At 38.3% G+C, this 19252-nt stretch overlaps 2 protein-coding genes across 3 annotated transcripts in view; both read right to left on the bottom strand.

The window, feature by feature from the left end:
- The window catches only part of LOC308702727 (tripartite motif-containing protein 16-like), a 662678-nt gene that overhangs the window by 551955 nt on the left and 91471 nt on the right, over positions 1-19252 (bottom strand). The gene's annotated exons all lie outside the window — the stretch shown is intronic.
- Positions 2231-19252, bottom strand: part of xylt2 (xylosyltransferase II) — a 43914-nt gene continuing 26892 nt past the window's right edge. The window contains exons 6-11 of one of the 2 annotated variants that reach the window (XM_081371032.1): positions 14757-14973; positions 13037-13213; positions 10210-10466; positions 8801-8996; positions 7966-8299; positions 2231-6305 (exon numbers count right to left, since the gene is read on the bottom strand). In XM_081371032.1, coding sequence (XP_081227158.1) covers positions 5983-6305; positions 7966-8299; positions 8801-8996; positions 10210-10466; positions 13037-13213; positions 14757-14973 — 1504 coding nt within the window. In that variant the 3' untranslated portion in view covers positions 2231-5982. The remainder of the gene's footprint in view (positions 6306-7965; positions 8300-8800; positions 8997-10209; positions 10467-13036; positions 13214-14756; positions 14974-19252) is intronic. The other variant, XM_081371033.1, reaches the window with a different exon arrangement.

Below are 19252 nucleotides of genomic sequence, written 5' to 3'. Positions count from 1 at the left end.
CTGTTTAATTGAATACACAAAGCGTTTTCTAAGCAGTTCTGACCGAGTGTCACGATTAGTGAAGGTTTTTCCATGCAGCGTTTAAATAATAGAAAACAACAACATGAAACAGAGTCAACGCCCTCACGCAGAGCAACTGATGTGTTTCACATCTAATGTTTCTTTAATAAACTCATTTCCTGTCGTCCTTCCTCACCACATCCACGTTAAATGCTGAAAAAAGGAACAAATCATCTGTAGTTAGCTATGTAGTAAACACAGTACACCTCAAGTTTGGAAACAATAGCCCAATATAAGGGTTAAAAATGGTTCTTTAGGTATAGTAAAGAATCATCTTCTTAACACAAGAAGTTGGTTCTTGTGTTGAATAATTTATGATATTACATTATAGGTTCCTCGGACCAATTTATTGGTATCTATTTAGAGAGAACCAGAGAATAAAAAGTTATTTAAGTAACTTTAAAAGGTTCTTCAGTCACATCGGGCTGTTTTAGGATTGAACTGGAATCTTTCAGTACAAGTAGTTGGCCTGGTTTGTGATCTCAGTGTGAGTGACAGATGAAGAATCCCACAAAACATCACCAATAAATCGATCGCACATATTGAATTCAAGTCACTTTCGTTCAAAAGTCACTTTTTGCTGTACATCACGACCACTGTCACAACGCCTGTCACCCCTCAGGATGAGTACAACACCTCCCTGGACTAAAGGCGGTGTGTAAATCTGCAGTTCTGTCCAGTGTTGTACTGGTTTAGGCTCTGGCACTGACTGTGAGACTGTGGGAGTGTGACTTCCTGCCTGAGAGCCATAATCACAGCTGATTCAGCTTTAAATAGAAACCAGCAGAACAGACACAAACAGATAGACCGACAGATAAACAGACATGATAGATAGAGAGACAGAGAGATAGAGAGATGGAAAGATGGAGAGATGGACATAGATAGATATACATAGATAGATAGAGAGACAGATAGATAGATGATAGATAGATACATAGATAAACAGATAGACATAGATAGATAGATAAACAGATAGACATAGATAGATAGATAAACAGATAGACATAGATAGATAGATGATAGATAGACAGACAGACAGACAGACATAGATAGACAGATAGATAAACAGATAGACATAGATGATAGATAGATACATAAACAGATAGATAGATAGATAGATAGATAGATAGATAAACAGATAGAGATAGATAGATAGATAGATAGATAGATAGATAGATAGATAGATAGATAAACAGATAGAGATAGATAGATAGATAGATAGATAGATAGATAAACAGATAGACAGACAGACAGATAGATAGATAGATAGATAGATAGATAGATAGATAGACAGACAGATAGATAGAGACAGATATATAAATAGATAGAAAGATAGATAGACATAGATAGACAGATGGATACATAGATAAAAAGATAGATAGATAGATAGACATAGATAAACAGATAGACATAGATGATAGATACATAGATAAACAGATAGACATAGATAGATGATAGATACATAGATAAACAGATAGACATAGATAGATAGATAGATAGATGATAGAGACATAGATAGATAGACGGATAGATACATAGATAGAAAGATAGATAGATAAACACAAACATGGAAAGATAGATATAGACAGACAGATAAACAGACATAGACAGATAGATGAGGATGGTAGTGTTCACCTTATGCATGAGCTGCTCATTGTATGTGAGTGTGAGTGAGCTGGTGGAGAGTGAGCTGGTCTGTCCCTCCTCTGTGTCGGTGTCCACAGGAGAGGAGCCGTAAGCGCTGTCAGGATCAGCGGGATCTCCCGGCTCCACCGGCTCTCCCCGCTCCACCGGCTCCACCGCCTCCAGGTCCGAAGAGCTCTCCATCACCAGCTCCATGTGCGAGGAGCTCCTCAACAGCAGATCTTTCACAGTCATTGGGAGGAACTCAGCGTCTCTGATCTCGTCCCGTCTCTGATGCGTGACTCGCGCCACAGAGTCTTATAACCTGATGAAGTTTGCGCTGATAAATATTTAACAGCAGTGCTTCCTGTGGCGTGCAGAACAGGGCGTTGTACAAAACTATGACAAAACGTTCTGGGTCATTCCTGCGGCGTAGAACCTTTTGAGCAAGGAAGCTTTTAAAAATGAATTTGCTTGCGTCGTACCAAGTGAAGGATTGACAATTACAGTTAAACTTTGCCAGACAACAAATAAACAAGGCATGACTGACTTGATTTCACATCTTTATTGTGGCATCTGTTGCTGTCCATCAGCCTTAAAATAAGGCTCTGGTTCAGTGTGTACCGAACTTTTAGTTTAGGACTGGTGTTTGCGTCCCACAGAGACCCGGTGAGACTGATGATGATGATGAAGGTAAAACAAAAGCTGAAGCAGCATTCTCTCAAACTCTCACTGACAGGTTAAAATAGGACTTTAAATACAAAAATAGCATTCATTCATTCTTTACATCCTCATTCCACTTGTTTCTCTTGATACCACAAAAGCTTCACACGAAGCATGTACACGAAGAGAAAAAGTACACTTTAAAACCTAACACAACAAAGACAGAGTTTTCTGATCAGTAAATCAAAACCTGAAAGAACCCCTTTGAAACACGGGAGGGCACTTGAAATCTACCGTAAAAGAAGCATGATACGAGTCAAATAAAAGCAGCATGTCGCACAAGACACATTTGTTTTGACTTATGTTTCTTAGTGACGTCTTCATTGGAAGGCGAGAAAGCACAATAGCACACATGACAAGAAAATGGACAAATGTGGGTGGTTTAAAAAAAGAAAGTGACAACCAGCCATGACACATTTAAATCTTTTCCAATTCCGACTGCATTTTGTTATTTAAAGGGACAGTTCTCCCAAAATATTAATTCTGCCATCATTTACTCAGCCTCATGTTTCTTCTGTGGAAGCAGAATGTTTATAAGCTGATGTTTTACATCCTTGTCAATAAAAGACAAGGTCACCCCATACAGCTCATATGACTCGTGCACTGTATTTCAAATCTTTCATATAGCTGTGTTGTTCCTAAGATTTTCATTCATCTTTGAAACACAGATGAAGATATTTTTGATGAAACCTCCATTAAAAACTCCATTCAACCAAAATTTTCAAACTTAAAGCTACACTGTGTAGGATTTTCTCCCATCTAGCGCTGAAATTGTATTTGACTACCAACTATACATTACTTTCTAGCCCCTCCCATTCAGAGGGCGTTTCCTCCTACGGTGGCCGTATTATTTCAAATCTGCTGGCAGTCGTGAGTAATCTCCCCCTCGCATTCGTCACGGCGCCACTGAGTGTAAAAACACGAAAGGCGAAGCTTGGATTTCCAGATATGTCCCTCTTTGGCACATGTATTTTCAAGATGGAGGCGCAACATGGCTGCCGCCATTCGTGCGACTCGCTCGTATGTATCCTAAATGGCAGATTATACGCTTACGAGAATACTTGATTAGTTGGTAGAAGTAATTACACATTAAAGAGAACTTATCATTTTGAAAGAACAAAGTGTTTTTTGCTAATAATCAACTTAAAAAATGACAGTGTGGGTTTAAAAAAAATGTCAAAATGTGACTCCACTGGTTTAATCCCAATTTTATAATGTGAATATCTTTACTTCCCCATAGATCTCTGATGTGCGTTCATGAGAGAGTCATGACCTCCTCACGATACTGTCCCGAAAGCTTTAAGTCTTCGTTTATTTTTCAAGATCGTGCTCAAGTGTGAGATTCCTGAATACCAGAGCTGAAAGACATCAGTGAGAGTAAGTAAGAGAGCACTCCTCTTGTGAACGATCTATGGAGAAGTGGTTTTGATTTTGGTTGAATGAACCTTCAATGAAAGAACAGAAACCTTGAAGGTTTCATTAAAGAGGACCTATTATACTTTTTCTTTAGTGTGTAAAGTTGCTGTTTGAGTATGAAAAAGGTCAGCAAAGTCCCTCCAGCGGGAGTTACTCTATATCAGTGTCACTGTTTCTGAACTCCCTGAAACGCCTCCATTGTAGTCTTGAACGAACGAGTCACAAAATATTCCTCATTTAAATAATTCCCGACCAAGGCATATACGCAAAATAAAGGGGCGGGGCCTGGTTGAGTTAGTTAGTAGTGTGTTAAAACTCGTGGTTATGGTAAGGGGCGGGACATTCCCAAACACGCTCGAAGCGGTTGACCAATCACAACACACTGATCCAGCCGACCAATCAGAGCACAATGTTTTCAGAAGGAAGGGCTTCATAGAGACAGGAACTAAACAGAGCGTTACTGACAGACTGGGAAGAGAGGTGCTGCAACAATGGAGAATATGAGAAAAAATGTGTTTTTTGAACATTCAAGCATGAAAACCTTTTCTAGTAGTTCCCAAAAAAGGGCATAATAGGGCCTCTTTAAAACTGTTAACTTGTGTTTCAAAGATTAACGAAGGTCTTATGGTTTGAAATGACATGAAGGCGAGTAAATATTGACAGCATTTTCATTTTTGGGTGAAATTATAAATGGGTTTTATATTTAATTATAAATTAAACCTTGCTTTTGTGCAGGTTCAAAACAATTAAACCATTTTAATGCACATTTTGAAAACCTCAATGAAAATGGGTGGTGTGTGAAAGTTGATGGAAACTCGCATTTTCAGAAAATGTGCTTAAAAAGGTCAAATTTTGCTGGGTTTCCATCCAATGACACCAAACGCCGTTGTTTCTCGCATCACGTAACTAAACTTTGGATATGTACAAGTGCGAATGCAATTTTGTAGATATGGAGTAAGGAAAGATTTTCAGCAAATAACTTGAAATATTGCACACGAGTCATTTTTTGTTCATTCAACAATGCAAACATAATTTTTAAGGTCTTCTTTTGTGTTCCACAAGAAAGTCATATGGATTGACATAAGGATGAATGTCATTTTTGGCTGAAATATTCCTTTAAAAAAAGGGGTACAAAGTCTCCAGCTCTTGTGCTGTTCTACACCAATAGAGTGAAAAATTATGCGTAGTTGAGAACCAAACTGGTGAAAGACCAGAATTAAGTGTGAAATCCTGTAACAAGACCAGTGAGTGACAGATCAGACGGATGTTCAGCAGGGTCAGTTCAGGCAGTCTCGAATATTTATATCCACATCTTCGTACTTTGCAATCTGTGTGCGGCTGAGCAAACTTTGCAGTAACAGACGAAGCAAGTCCTCCAGATGAGGTGTTTTTCAACTCAAAGGACATTCAACATAAAGACAAAGTCACAGTATTACAAAACTCAGATTCTTGTTTCCTGACAGACGGCTTTCGTTAGTGTTCATTTTGTTGCTGTATACAATAATTCCATGCAACGCTGCATCTGAAACATGTTAAGTGAGGAATCGCATCGATCCATTGGCAGAAATTCATGATGATCCTATAAGCTCCGCCTCCTCTGCTGAGATTCAGCCAATCAGAAGGAAGCTCTGCTTTACAGTAAAGTGCACTTCTTCAATATGCTTCTGAAGTTTTGATATTAATGCTTCAAAATAAGCATAGCAATACAGCCAGAGGTTTCCAGCAACTTGCCTCCAACAGCTTCAAATACGAATTTTGGCCACTGTTTTACAGAGTAAAATAATGTGCACAGTTTTTTCGTTTTTTTCTTTTAACAAAGAATAAAAATGTAAAATTGTTGAGATTTGGGTCTTTGTTTCATAAACCCACACCGTAAACTATGTGCTAAGACTCCGAACCTTGTAACAACGTATTTAGGTGACATCTGAACATTGATTTATAAAAGCAAGACTCGTACATATCCACGTCTGGCAGTCTTTTTGTGCAAATTTAAACGTTTTTCTCTCAGAAATTCACCCTCGACCAGTTTCAAACCCTCGATAGGAGGTGCCCTCAACTAGTAATGGGATGGTCTCAAAGACCACGAGTCGTAAACATCACTCTTACGGACTGTTCTTCAGGGCCTTCGCCGCTCTGCTCCATTTATTCAAGCTTGTAAGGCTACCTAATACGACCGCTACTTTTGACTGGCCCCAGTTCTGATTTGGGGTCAGGAGACAACGAGCTCCAAGAGGTCTTGGTGCAGAGTCCAATGGAGGGACAGGAGGAGGTCTGCTCAGAGCAAATATCTCCAGTGACCCAGAACGCCCCCACAGAGCTGTCCACCCAGGCCTCCAGCGGCTTCCCCACCAGCGAGGTCTTCTTCTGCGCCTCCTGCAGGGCGGGCTCGCTGGGCGGCAGCTTCAACACGTGGGCGAGCTGCTGGAAGCTTTGCTCCAAGTACACGTTACCTGGAGGACCCGCGTGTACCCAGCCATGGTCTTCTGAAGGGAAGGGAATGGAAGGGAGAGATAAGTACAGTATATGAATATTTATTTGCATTCAGAATAAAACAGGAACTTTGATCATACTCAAGATATACAACATTAGGAGGATCAGGCTCTTCCTATCAGAGCATGCTAACACAACTCCATGTCCAAGCTCTTGTCTTGACCAGGGTTTTTTCCTGCATAGGGGAATTACGAGGCATGCCGCCTCCGGCTATCAACAAAACTATCGACTACAGTCACATGCTCTCAACACTGTTCTGTTGTGCTTCCCGGATACTGCAGATAATCTGCGGCTCAAACGGGCCAAGTAATAAAAAATAACAAATTAATTGTGGGTTGGTTGCGGGTCGATGAGATATAAATCATTAATGTAAGACACGGAACTCTCATTTCACGGTAAAACGCAACGAACGTGCATCACTTTTACTTTCGTTACCAACAACGCATCTCTCTTCAGGGAAAAGCAATCAAAGAAAACATTCCTAGAGCATCTTCTCTTGCCCCCGGACCCCCATAGCAGGAACATGGTCCACCCACCACAGTTTCAGAAAATCCTGTGGGAAACACAGTATGTGATAGTGTCTTCAAAATAACAATCTAATTACCTCATTGTTAAAATACCTAAAATATGTGCTTGTAAAAAGTGTTTTCTTTAGCCACGATCAAGATATTTTTCCGCCTCGTTTTGAGCCTGAAAAAACCCTGTGGACTATTGTAATGCTCTCTTGGCAGCTTGCACTGTCAAACCTCTGCAACTGAGTGGTCTTTAACGAGCCGAAGAGAGCACACGTCACTCCTCTCCTCACAAAATTGCACTGGTAGCCGCTCGCATCAAATTCAAGGCACTGATGTTTGCCTACAGAACCACCATACTAGCTCTGCACCCCTATATCTTAGCTCATTACTCCAGACCTACGTGCCATCCAGAAGCTTGCGCTCTGCAAGTGAATGACATTTTGTGGTGCCATCATCTCAAAGAGACACAAAATCACTTTCACTGACCTTTACCCTGAGTCTGTTCCCGGCTGGCTGGTCTAACTCAACCCGAGCTGCTGTGACGCATCTCTTTCAGCAACACCTAACCCATTAATACTAACACTTACTATTCTATATCTATTAACAGCAACAGCAACCTTGCTATGTGTGCTGCGCTGGTCTAACTGGGGACTGGTCATGGCACTTTCATATTGTTGCCCTATTGTTAGTTTGCTTGCTTCTTTTGCTCTCCTCATTTGTAAGTCGCTTAAAAGCGTCTCCTAAATGTAAATATATAATTATTCTAAAATTTCATACATATAGTCAACCAACAACAGTCATTGCTACCAAGTAGGTTCAAAATATTTGAGACAAGTAAAATACAGTAAAAAAAAAACAGTTGTTTTAAATAGGGCTGCACAATTATACGCAATGAAATCGCACGCGATTTGACAAAGGTTGCGATTATTTTAAAAGTGAATATGGGTATAAGTTTCAGATGGAGCAGCATTTACTGCTGATCATAGAGCCGTACGTCACTGGCAAGCTGCGCATAAAAAAATAAAAAAATAATCGCGATAAGCCAAATCGATTTAAGTGTGATTTCATATAAATTGCAATTAATCGCGCAGCCCTAGTTTTAAATGGTAATAATATTTCACATTAATGTCTCTCTCACCTGTGCGCAGGGGCTCACGTCCCTTGAAGGCCAGAGGCATGACCAGAAAGCGAGCTTCTGCCACACGCTCCCACAACCGCAGCACACGCACCGTCCACACTCCAGGCCTGAGGGGGCGCTGTAGGGGCGGCTTGTATTGCGTGAACTCTGCCTCAATGTCTATGCTGATGTCATAGGAGGCTGCTACTATTTGTGCTGGATCAATCCACACAATAGTGGCTGTCAAGTTGGGCCCACGAGCCCACTTCTGAACTGCCACCGGCTCATCTAGAGGTCCCATCACACCCCCAAAGTTACGGAAGATACGCTCCTTTGGATCCCACTCAGTTCCAACCTAGTACAAAACAGCATGAACAAAAAAATACAGTGAAATACAAGACCTACACAATAAATTAAAGAATGTTAGAGAGTTACAGAATGAGTTGCGAATGGTCTCTCATGTTGATTTGGGTAAAGTTGGCATGAAATGGACATTCACTCTATTTTCTAAATGCATGTTATTGATCTTATCGTGAATGATTCATCCATCAATCAGTTTCATTATTTTAATTTTTTTGACCTTGTAATATTTAATCAAAATGTCAGAACTGGATCTTCAGTGAAACAGACTTCTCTCTGGTAACATATGCAGGACCAATCATTTCGTCCGCTTAAACCTGCTCCTTTCTTAAAACTGACCACAAGCTCACATTCAGATCTGCCTCAATCCAATCAACAACCCTTTGTGTCTTTTTCGATAACCCGTTTCACTACAGTGTGCCACAATGCAGAAGAAATTATCTGTCGATTTGAAGTGTGCAAAATCCTGTACACCGCGTATCCCTGTTCCTCTCACCTCAAGGTGTTTGAGGCGCTCAAACTCATGAAGGTTGTGTTCCAGCTGCAGTGTTGCTTGAGGAACAGCCCACACCTCCAGCATCTCACGGGACCTGGTCACCCCATTCTGCACCTCCTGCCTGACCAGGTAACCCTGGAATCGGTCGTCATAAAAATACAGGTGCACCGAGATGGGGTAGCCTATGGGTTCAAACCTGTGGGTAAAAAAAAATCATTAATCGGACGGACGGACGGGACTGAACTGGACTGGACTGGGATGGGACTTGACTAGAATGGAATGGGACTGGACTGGACAAGGAAGGGACTGGACTGGGATGGGATGGAACTGGAATCGGATGGGACTGGAATTGAATTGGATGGGACTGGATTGGAATGGGATGGGACTGGGATTGCATAGGACTGAACTGGGATGGGACTAGGGCTGGGTGATATGGCCAAAAAAAAATATCACGATAATTTTTTTATATCAGTGGATATCGATAATTATCACGATAAAAGTCAAATCTTTATTTCTTTCAAGTTTAAAGGCATATTTTTGCTCCTAAGTAAAAGTTGTAGAAACTAGAGCATTAATTGTGGTTTTAAACTACTCTTTATTGTCAGAACATATCAGGACAAACACTTGCCAAACTGGTGAACATTAATTCACAAATCTGAGGTTGAACATTCAAACATTTGTCATTTTTCCTTAACAAAATAAATATCTTTATTGGACAATTTCTTAGTTTCTGCATGTGCTAATTTTTTTTTGTTGGTAAAATGTAATATTCTGACTGTTTGAGTTTTATTAAACTTAACCATTGGTCATCCAGTATCATGCATTTAGATCATGATAACCTCACTATCATGGCAAAGTGTATCTTTATGGTTTCTATGGTATTTGTATGAAAAACAGTAGCCTAAATACATGATTAAATACTGTAATTATATTCCATTAGTCCTTTAATACATTGTCTACATTAATAATATAATACAATTCAATATGTATATCCCAGATGGTGCAGTTGATATTACTAGGCTAACGTTACAGTAAATCCATGGTAAATGATGGAGATTAGTAGACGGAAAATTCTTCTGACTGTATCGTTGCGCACAGTGTTTCTCCTGTTTGTCAGCGCGGTTTCATCTGCCTTTAAACTGGTTTAAATCACGGAGACATTTGTGTTTTTCGCTGAATTTTGCTTTTGGCGCATAAATATTATCGAACATTTATCGACCTCTTGATATCATTTTATCGAGAAAAATTATATTGCGATAATTATAGTTATCGTTTTATCGCCCAGCCCTAGATGGGACTGAACTGGACTGGACTGTAATGGGACTGGACTGGAATGGGATGGGACTGGAATTGCATGGGACTGAACTGGACTGGAATGGGACTTGAATGGAATGGGACTGGACTCTCACCTGCAGGCTTCAGAACTGCTTTGAGTGGTCTCCGGCCTATGGAGGCCCAGTCTAAAGAAGGAGGAGTACGCCGTGAGGGCCACATCATTGAGGGATGAGACCCCATCAGCCTGTTCGAACAAGCTCTCCCAGTATGCTTTCAGTGCCAACGTGCCTGGCGGGTACTGCCCATACAGATGATTGTCCAGGATCTCAATAGCCTCTTGATTCACAGTGGACTCAAACTTACGGGCGAAGAACGTAGGCCGTGTTAGTTGCTGTTGTGGGGGAAAAAAGTGTGGGGTTGAATTGGTGCCAAATGTAAGGACAATTTCTAAGTAAGACACTGGGTCTCGTTCACTAATAATTGTGTGGATAATTTGTAACTTCTCACAAAAAACTTCTCTTTTCCCTAATTCACAACACATGCACACTAACAAATGAATTTGTTCTTAAGTTCGTTCTAATAATAAATTTAGAGTTTTCTAAATAAGCGACCATGTGCCAGAGGTTAGTAATTTGCATAAAACTCACCAGAACAATCTCCATACAAGTGCTTTCAGCACAACCTTTCCTTTCCAGCCTTCCGCCACTCTCAGCAAACAAGTCATTTTCTAAAGATGATCTCACAGCTTGAGGATCCATCCTCAAAACCACAAAAACTCCTTTTTATACAGACACAGATTAAACTTCATTTGAGTCAAATACCGCCTTGCTTTAGTAGGAAAGAATTCTTAGTAAACTTGAATACATGTCGACACCATTATGACAACAACAATTCAAAGGGTAAACGTTTAGTGGGAGTGAGTTTCTTTCGGTTTCCAGTGAAGGATTCAGTGCGTTTTGTCAGTTCCGCCTAGGGCTGTGCTGGTGTTGTGCCGAATTTCGACCCCCACCAAATTATTACCCCCCCCCCCTAGCATTGGTAGGTTTAGGATTAGTTGTGGGGGAGGGGTTAGGATTAGGCAATCAGGTACTGACTTCAACGAGGGGGGGTAATAATTTGGCAGGGGGTTGAAATTCGTCACAACACCGGTAAATTTACATTAATATTATGACAGGGGTGAAGCACAAAGCTCTGTTTACAAAATAAATAATAGGTTAGCAATTAAATGTTACATCGTAGCCATGGAAACATCTGGATTCGTGATGAATGAGAGAGCAAATTTAAGCTTTGTCGGCTTTGTATTCTGGTTTGCGATCTGGTCACCCGATTATCAGTGAATTTAACAATATTCCATTAGTTATTCCACTGGACATGGAATCTTTTCCCAAATCTTCACTCACGTCTCACCCATTTATTGGGGATTATAAACATTTCTTCCTTTGGTTCGCTTTTCAGTAGGCCTTTAATATTCGCATTCTTTACTGTGGTAAAGTAGAAAGACGCTGTAGGACAGATAGCCTACCTTTTTACTTGCACATCAAATTCTTTTTGACACAGTTTGTGCTTGTTATTAAACTTGGTAAGGCGCGTCAAGTTTCTTTGTAAAGCGCGTTTCAAACGCGCGGGTGATTTTAGTTTCGCTTTCTCTGACAGCGCAAAATCAAACATAGCCTAAATGTCTTGCCTTGTGGAAGATAAAATAAGCTCTTCAGACTTTTTACAAGTAGAAAACATGATATTAGAAAAGATATGGTCTCTTTCCTGCTCGTGTCCCACATCCCTGATCCCTCTCAAAGCGCAGAGCGGTAGGCTTAGGCTATATCACACGTCTTTGTGTGGAAATATAAAACAAATGTTTTTTTAAATATTTAAGTTTATTATATTATTTGAGTTAATATTATTTACTGATATTTATTTCAATGCTTTACAGGCTTTAGTGTGTTGTTTCATTGACGGAAGTGCTCAAATAAACATGCATGTCTGTTTCAAAATGGATGTTTGAGCCTCGTTTATTATTATTATTATTTTATTTCAAAATGTATTTAATTGTGATAGAGAAATCGATAAATATCACAGCCCTAGTTCCGCCCAACCCTCTAAAGCAAAACACCATGTCGTACCACAGTTTTCCATTTTTACCATAACACTGTTTAAAGAGCAGACATATACTTTAAAAACTTTCAGTGATAAATCTTCTCTTACAATAACTGTTCTGTTAATGACACTGTCAATCCAACTGTATGTGGGCAGGATAACAATAATCTGTAGTTTTCTCAAAAGCCTTTTGCTGACAAATAAACATGAATTTATCGGTCCAGGTAACACGGAGAACGAGTAAACAATGTTCATTTACATACTACCAACACTGTGTCAATACGGAGCAGGTTCAAAATCGACAAAGTTACACTTTAAGTGACATTTTAGGCACATTATTGTCTGATTTCACTCAATTTCATCAATGAAATAAGTTCCAAACATCTCTAAGCAAGCACACAGTGGTGTTTTGATGAATGAATTTGCGTTTTTGAATGAATTGGTTGAGTCGACGCTTCAGTGAGTTGTTGCCACCTACTGGTGGTTTTAAGTTCAATGTTTAAAGTATTGTTTTCCATATTCAAAATAATTTAATATTTAAATAAATATAAATTTAAGAATTTGACATAAAAGATGACATTTAATAAGGTTATAAAAAATGTCCCTACAAAAAAGGACTGTGCTTCTATAAAGAAATGTAACCGCCTTGACTGTTTATGATGTAATATATTTACGATAAAATATCATCTTAACATGGTTATAAGGCCATCCACAGTATGTTATCAAGGAAAACATTTCATTTCACGAATCATGAAAACATTCATACGCAGATTTCACACACAAGTTTGCGTGTACATGCGCTTAGTGAACGAGACCCACTGTTATCCTTTAAATGCTGACTTAATATATATTTATCAGTTCACAGACCTGTATTCTGATGAGGTCTGAGGGTTTGAAGTCATTGGGTGAACAGCCACACCAGTCCACTATGTGCTTGTACTGGCACTTGCAGCCCAACTTCCGGTTCCAGTTGGTCACACGCAGGTTATTGTCAACCAAAGTATCACACATGTGGCTGTTTCCCAGCACTGTGTGAAAGAAGGACTGAAAACCAGACAGAGAGGAATTATATAATATACCCTCAGGGACACAGCGCTTCATGTTTACTGCTCACTGCCGAACCAATTAAATTAAGTAAACTAACATGGAGTATCACATCAACAGTCATATGAATTTATGATTCAGATTTAATACACAATAACAGTGGCCAGATGTGCAGGATATGATATAACGCGCTTCTTTAAAGGGGTCATTTCACCATTTTTTTAAGAAAAATGGCACTGTTACCTTAAGGCGAGACACTACAGGCATAAAAAGTGTTTTTCATGCATCCGTCAATTTTGACATTTTGGACTTCTTGGCTTAACATAAAGTGTGTTTTCAGAATAGTGGAAAGAAAACCTAACCTAACTATCGCTTAGAGCACTTTATCTATTGGCGTCTGTAGATTTTAATTACAGTGTTTCAATCTTTAAAGGCCGTTTCTCAAAATGAGTTTTTCCTCCTACATCGAGCCAGAAATGTCCACTTCAGTAGCAGTTACATACACCAAACTTAACAGTTTTATTCTTATCTATATTCTCAAGGTTTTTAAAGAGGGGTTTGTTAATATATAATATTCCTGATTTTATACATTTTATTCCTAAAAAAAAAAAGAGATATCCAAAATCCCCTCTGTAAAACCTTTGACTCTCATATAATTCAAACCTATATGAACCTGACTTCATCCAATGTTCAGATTTTTGTTCAAAGAAATGTATGCAAATTAGTGCATATTTAATTAGATACTGCCTCATTTGCATATTTAAACATAACATTTCAGAAAACTTGTAATACAAAAAATGTTTGCAATTATCAATGTAATCAATTAACTGTGTATGTATGACGATATATATTCGTTATATTTCTTACCCTGTTCATCTGGGGTGTCTTGCCTTAAAGTTTTATTCTTTATTTTTATGTAAATTACTTATTTTCTGAAATATTAATAGTCCTAAAATAGTCTTCATTTTCTTTATGCATAACAGTTTTATTCTTATCTATATTCTCAAGGTTTTTACAGAGGGGTTTGTTAATATATAATATTCCTGATTTTATACATTTTATTCCTAAAAAAAAAAAAAAAGAGATATCCAAAATCCCCTCTGTAAAACCTTTGACTCTCATATAATTCAAACCTATATGAACCTGTCTTCATCCAGATTTTTGTTCAAAGAAATGTATGCAAATTAGTGCATATTTAATTAGATACCGCCTCATTTGCATATTTAAACATAACATTTCAGAAAACTTGTATTTGTAAAAAAAAATGTTTGCAATTATCAATGTAATCAATTAACTGTGTATGTATGGTGATATATATTCGTTATATTTCTTACCCTGTTCATCTGGGGTGTCTTGCCTTAAAGTTTTATTCTTTATTTTTATGTAAATTACTTATTTTCTGAAATATGAATAGTCCTAAAATAGTCTTCATTTTCTTTATGCATAATCATTTCTTTTTACTATGTATAAAAAAAAAACAGTTTGATTTTTTCTGCGTGTGCCGGCACGAGCAGAGGATGTACATGTGTCCAAAAGGCAGTACCTCAGCAGGCAGTAGAGCGTAGGTGTAAAACTGCTTGAGCCCCGTCACCAGCTCGTCCTGCGAGTTCACCACATACTCCACAAACTTGCGCGTGATGGAGAACCAGTCCGAGCCTCCTGACACCTCCAGCCCCTCAGGGATGCTGCGCTCGCCCAGACGCCACATGTGGTTGTCACATTCGTGGAACAGGCGGTCCAAACCCTGCTTCTTAATGAACCTGCGTGACAGGAGAGAGCAGGATGATGACTGCTGTCAGCGCAAACACTGTCACGGCTGCATTATTATGTAAGCGAGGCGTGTCAAAAGTGTCAAGACGGTATAAATATCTAGAAATCATAATGAATGACAACAGGAGTCTCATTAAAAGGCTGAAATTCGTGAGTAAAAGAAACAAACAACGCTATAAAGTGGTTCGGTGCAGACTTTTATTAGCATTTCTCAAGCTATTTGATTGCTTTTTTTAATCTGACTATATTCAGTGAATAAAACCAACACAAACAAACAAACAAACAAACAAACAAACAAACAAACAAACAGGAAATTAATATCGCAGAGGACCCCTGTAGACTAGTGTGTAAGGGATCAGTAAGTATTTAAAGGTTAGTGCAGATGTTTGCAAAAAAGAAAACTTTGATATTCATGATTAAAACATTTCGCATTTTTGAAAATGTGTATTCAATGTGTAAGGAAGAAGTTATTACTTCATTATACCACTTGTAAATAAATTATTAAGTCTATAAATCAAATGTAGTGCTTTTATTCTCTTCAAATGCATGAAAACAAAGATCACATTTTTAAGAATTAGACACAAATTTTAAACTTTTTTTTATTTTTTTTATTGTCTCGGACATCGTTATTAATCATGAACCCACAAATGGAGCTGGTCTTTTTTTTAAAATACTTATATGCACTACAGTTCAACAGTTTGGGTTCAGTAAGATTTTTTGAAAGAAGTCTCTTCTGCGTTTTTATTTGATCAAAAATACAGCAAAAACAGTAATATTGTGAAATATCATCTTTCTTATTTTAAACCATTTTAAAATGTTATTTATTCCTGCTGTGATGGAAAAACAAATTTTTAGTAGTGATGGACAGAAATTAAATTTCAGAAATTAAAATTAAATGAAATATAAACATTTAAATGATGGCTGTAATCATTTGTTTTTAAGACATTTATTCAAACATATATTAAATAATGAAGACACCACTAATAGGTTAAGTAAAACTATTGCTGCCTTCATGTGCAATGGAAAAGATGATATTTTCCACTTGTGAACTGGTATTTACCAGTGTGTTGTGTTCAAGTGCTTTTGTTGTCGTAATGTAGTACAAAAAAAAAAAAAAAAAAAAAAAAAAAAAACGTAAATGTGGTGCTTTCTGATGATTAAAACATAATTAATAATTTAAAAAATAAATAAAATGACATAAAATGATCAAATATGAACCAAGGAAATTGTGGCAAAGTTGAAAATTGAGTGTTAACGCATTATATTACAATTGTTAATGACACAACATTGTATAGGCTACAAAAACTATCCGCTAACAGTATTCACGTCTCTTGCGTTGCTCTCCGCCATTTTGAAAAGGTCAAAGGTTATCTCATCTTGGCAACTCGTGCATCAAAATATTCTACGAGCTGCCCAGTGGAAAAAAACACATGAGGGGGTGTTCATGTGCATTTTCCACGTCGGCTTTTGGTATTTACCATAATTACCATAGCACGTGAAGGCACCATATAATAAATATGGAATATAGTGCATATATGTAGCAAAATTCTGCTCTCTAAAGTTTATTTTTCTAGCTGACTATTGAGTTTATGGTCATCGAATGGCTTTTCTGCTGTAAATGTGATGTTACGTTAGCCTGGCAAGCCAGACCTACATCAAGATGTTAGGTCTGGAAACTCACCATAGTCACGGCTCAATCCGAGGGGCGGGATAAACGGCTGTCTTTCAAATTCCCTCTGCACGCAATAGGACAGCGCTTCAACCAACCAGAGCGTTTTCCCAACAGCGGAGCTTAGTTGATAGATTCAACTTTTGCCATATCTGGCCGGCAAAACGACGAACACATCTTCCTTTTTTTAAGAATGACTTAAGTGCCGTTCTTTGCTCTTTTCTCAAAGAAAAAAATAACTCCCAAGTCCTCCAGAGTCGCGGCCAAAGCCGATTCGAAAGACCGTTGTTCTCCATCAGCAGCCGTCATTCTTTGTTTTCAAGTAGCAGCAGCCAGGTAACTGTCGCAACTCTGTCGTGTATGTTAAGCCCGCCCCCGCCTACTCTATACACAACGTGATTGGCCTGACCCAATCTGGGTTTTTGCAGCGAGAAGGTTTATTGAGAGTTGCTAGACGTACCTGGCTGCGAAATACATTTTGCTGCCGCTAGGGTGCGTCTAGATTTCTAGGCTAATGTTACGTGGCATTGTTTACAAGCGGTTTTATTGACGTCTTTCCTCCGGTTGAAACACTGGTTGAGCGATTACAAGTGACATGATTCATTTCAGTTAGTTTTTAATGTTTCTTTTACCATACCTTCTGATGTTCACCCATGTTTATTTAATGCTGTAACTAGTACTAAGGAGGAGATGAGATAATCGTTTCGTATTAAAAGTACCAAAGCTCATGGCAGGCATTGTGCTTTGTTTCAGGCTTTAAAAATCAAGAAATCGATATTGTCAATAAGGATTCTGCCTTAACCTGTTAAGCTTCACCAGTGCGTCGGCGCACTGAAGCGTTTTTTATTTATTTAATTCAAAATTACTATCAGATTTAATGTTATACCTTGACAAACTATACATCATTAAAAAGATATAAGACTCAAGTTTCAGTATTTGACCACTATTGTATTCTGAGAAACTCATAGTGACAGTTATGTCTTAATTTGTGTCAGGAGTTATGAAATGAAAAAATGAGTCGATACCTTTAATATGAATTATGCGCGTCAGCCGCTCCCATTCATAAAAAACTCCCGTGCTGTCGTCATGACAGCGATACACAAAACAACGTCCCTCAGGGCTTTAGCTCAAAAATGTGCAGATTTGGAGAAATATTGATAGATTCTTTTAGATTCACATCATATTTCTATAGACAGGAATAATATTTATTGAATTTATACCCAAATGCGTCAATGTAATCTTTATGAGCGTTTGGTATTCTAATTCACAGTGTTTTCAATTCATACCAATAGGCTGAGGGCGCTATATGCACAGTAATGGCGCTTTTCCACTGCATGGTACGGCACGGTTCGGCTCGGTACGGTTCGACTCGGCGCGGAACGGTTCGGCTCGCTTCGCTTTTCCACTGCGTGGTACGACTCGACTCGGTACGGCACGGTTCGGTTCGCTTTAGCTCGGTTGCTTTTCCATTGCAGTTAGTACCGCTTCAAACTGGGTGGGACTGATCGTTATAGTTGCCGCCTCTACTGCCATGACATCATCGTAAACGCGCCACATTTCAAACGCACAACACAGGGGATGGTGCTCTTGATTCTCGGCATGTGGATGTTTTTAAATTAAATTAAACATTCTTATAATGGTTTACTATATGGAATGAAAATTCTTAACGTGTAATTAAACGTTGCGTTCATATTCTGGGCTCATCTGGTTTTTTGTACATAGCAAGCATAGCCTACTTTGTTATGATTTTAGTATCATAATGATTAATAAATGCACGCACAATTATCCGTGAACTTGATTTGAACAAATGCCTTACAACTTGTGTGTGCAAAATTCAGAATTAAATAAATGTGCAGCAATCTTTACAAATAGAGAGTCTAGGCCTAATGTACTGTTTTAAACTAGCCTACTGCCATAAAAAAAGCGCATTTAGTTAATGTTGTTATTTTTTTCCATCTGCCTATGTTGATTATGAAAAGTGAACAGCACGAGTAGAGAGACATGGAGCAAGTCGGACATAATTTTGACCACTTCATTAAGTTTTGTTTTGTAGAAAACATTTCTTTAAAGTGAATTTCGTTTTGTATAAATTGTATCTTAATTTTAATAATTTTTTCATCAAAATAAATAAGAAGCAAAATAGACAATTTAATCATTGAGGCGCCCGAGCAGTCACTTGCATTGTACGTTAACTGGAGCGCATCTCATCCTCAAATACACAAAGCTTGAAATGTCTTTAAACGAAATAATTCAAAACAAAAAGAAATAGGCTACTCTCTTATGTAATCCATTATGTGCATTTCTCTCTATAGGCGCGTTTACTACGAATATGGCGATCGGCAACTTCATCTTTGCCATGCACAGACACTGACAGAAAACACTATTTTATAAATAAAAATCAGTGCATGCGTTTTAATAAAATTAAAACTTTAATTGTGATCATTAAAATAATTGAATATTAAATATTGTGTGGCCAAGTTTTGCTCATTTATTAATAGTAGCCTATATATATATAGGCTATATATAGGCGTAATTTTATTAAATTGAACAAGCGCAAAATTCAGCATTCAATCAAATATTCAAAAAGACTTAATAATAAT

The sequence above is a fragment of the Scardinius erythrophthalmus genome (assembly GCF_964197995.2).
Source record: "Scardinius erythrophthalmus genome assembly, chromosome: 1".
Classification (NCBI taxonomy): domain Eukaryota; kingdom Metazoa; phylum Chordata; class Actinopteri; order Cypriniformes; family Leuciscidae; genus Scardinius; species Scardinius erythrophthalmus.
Note: the sequence above shows the minus strand (reverse complement) of the source record. Positions and strands in the feature narration are given on the sequence as shown.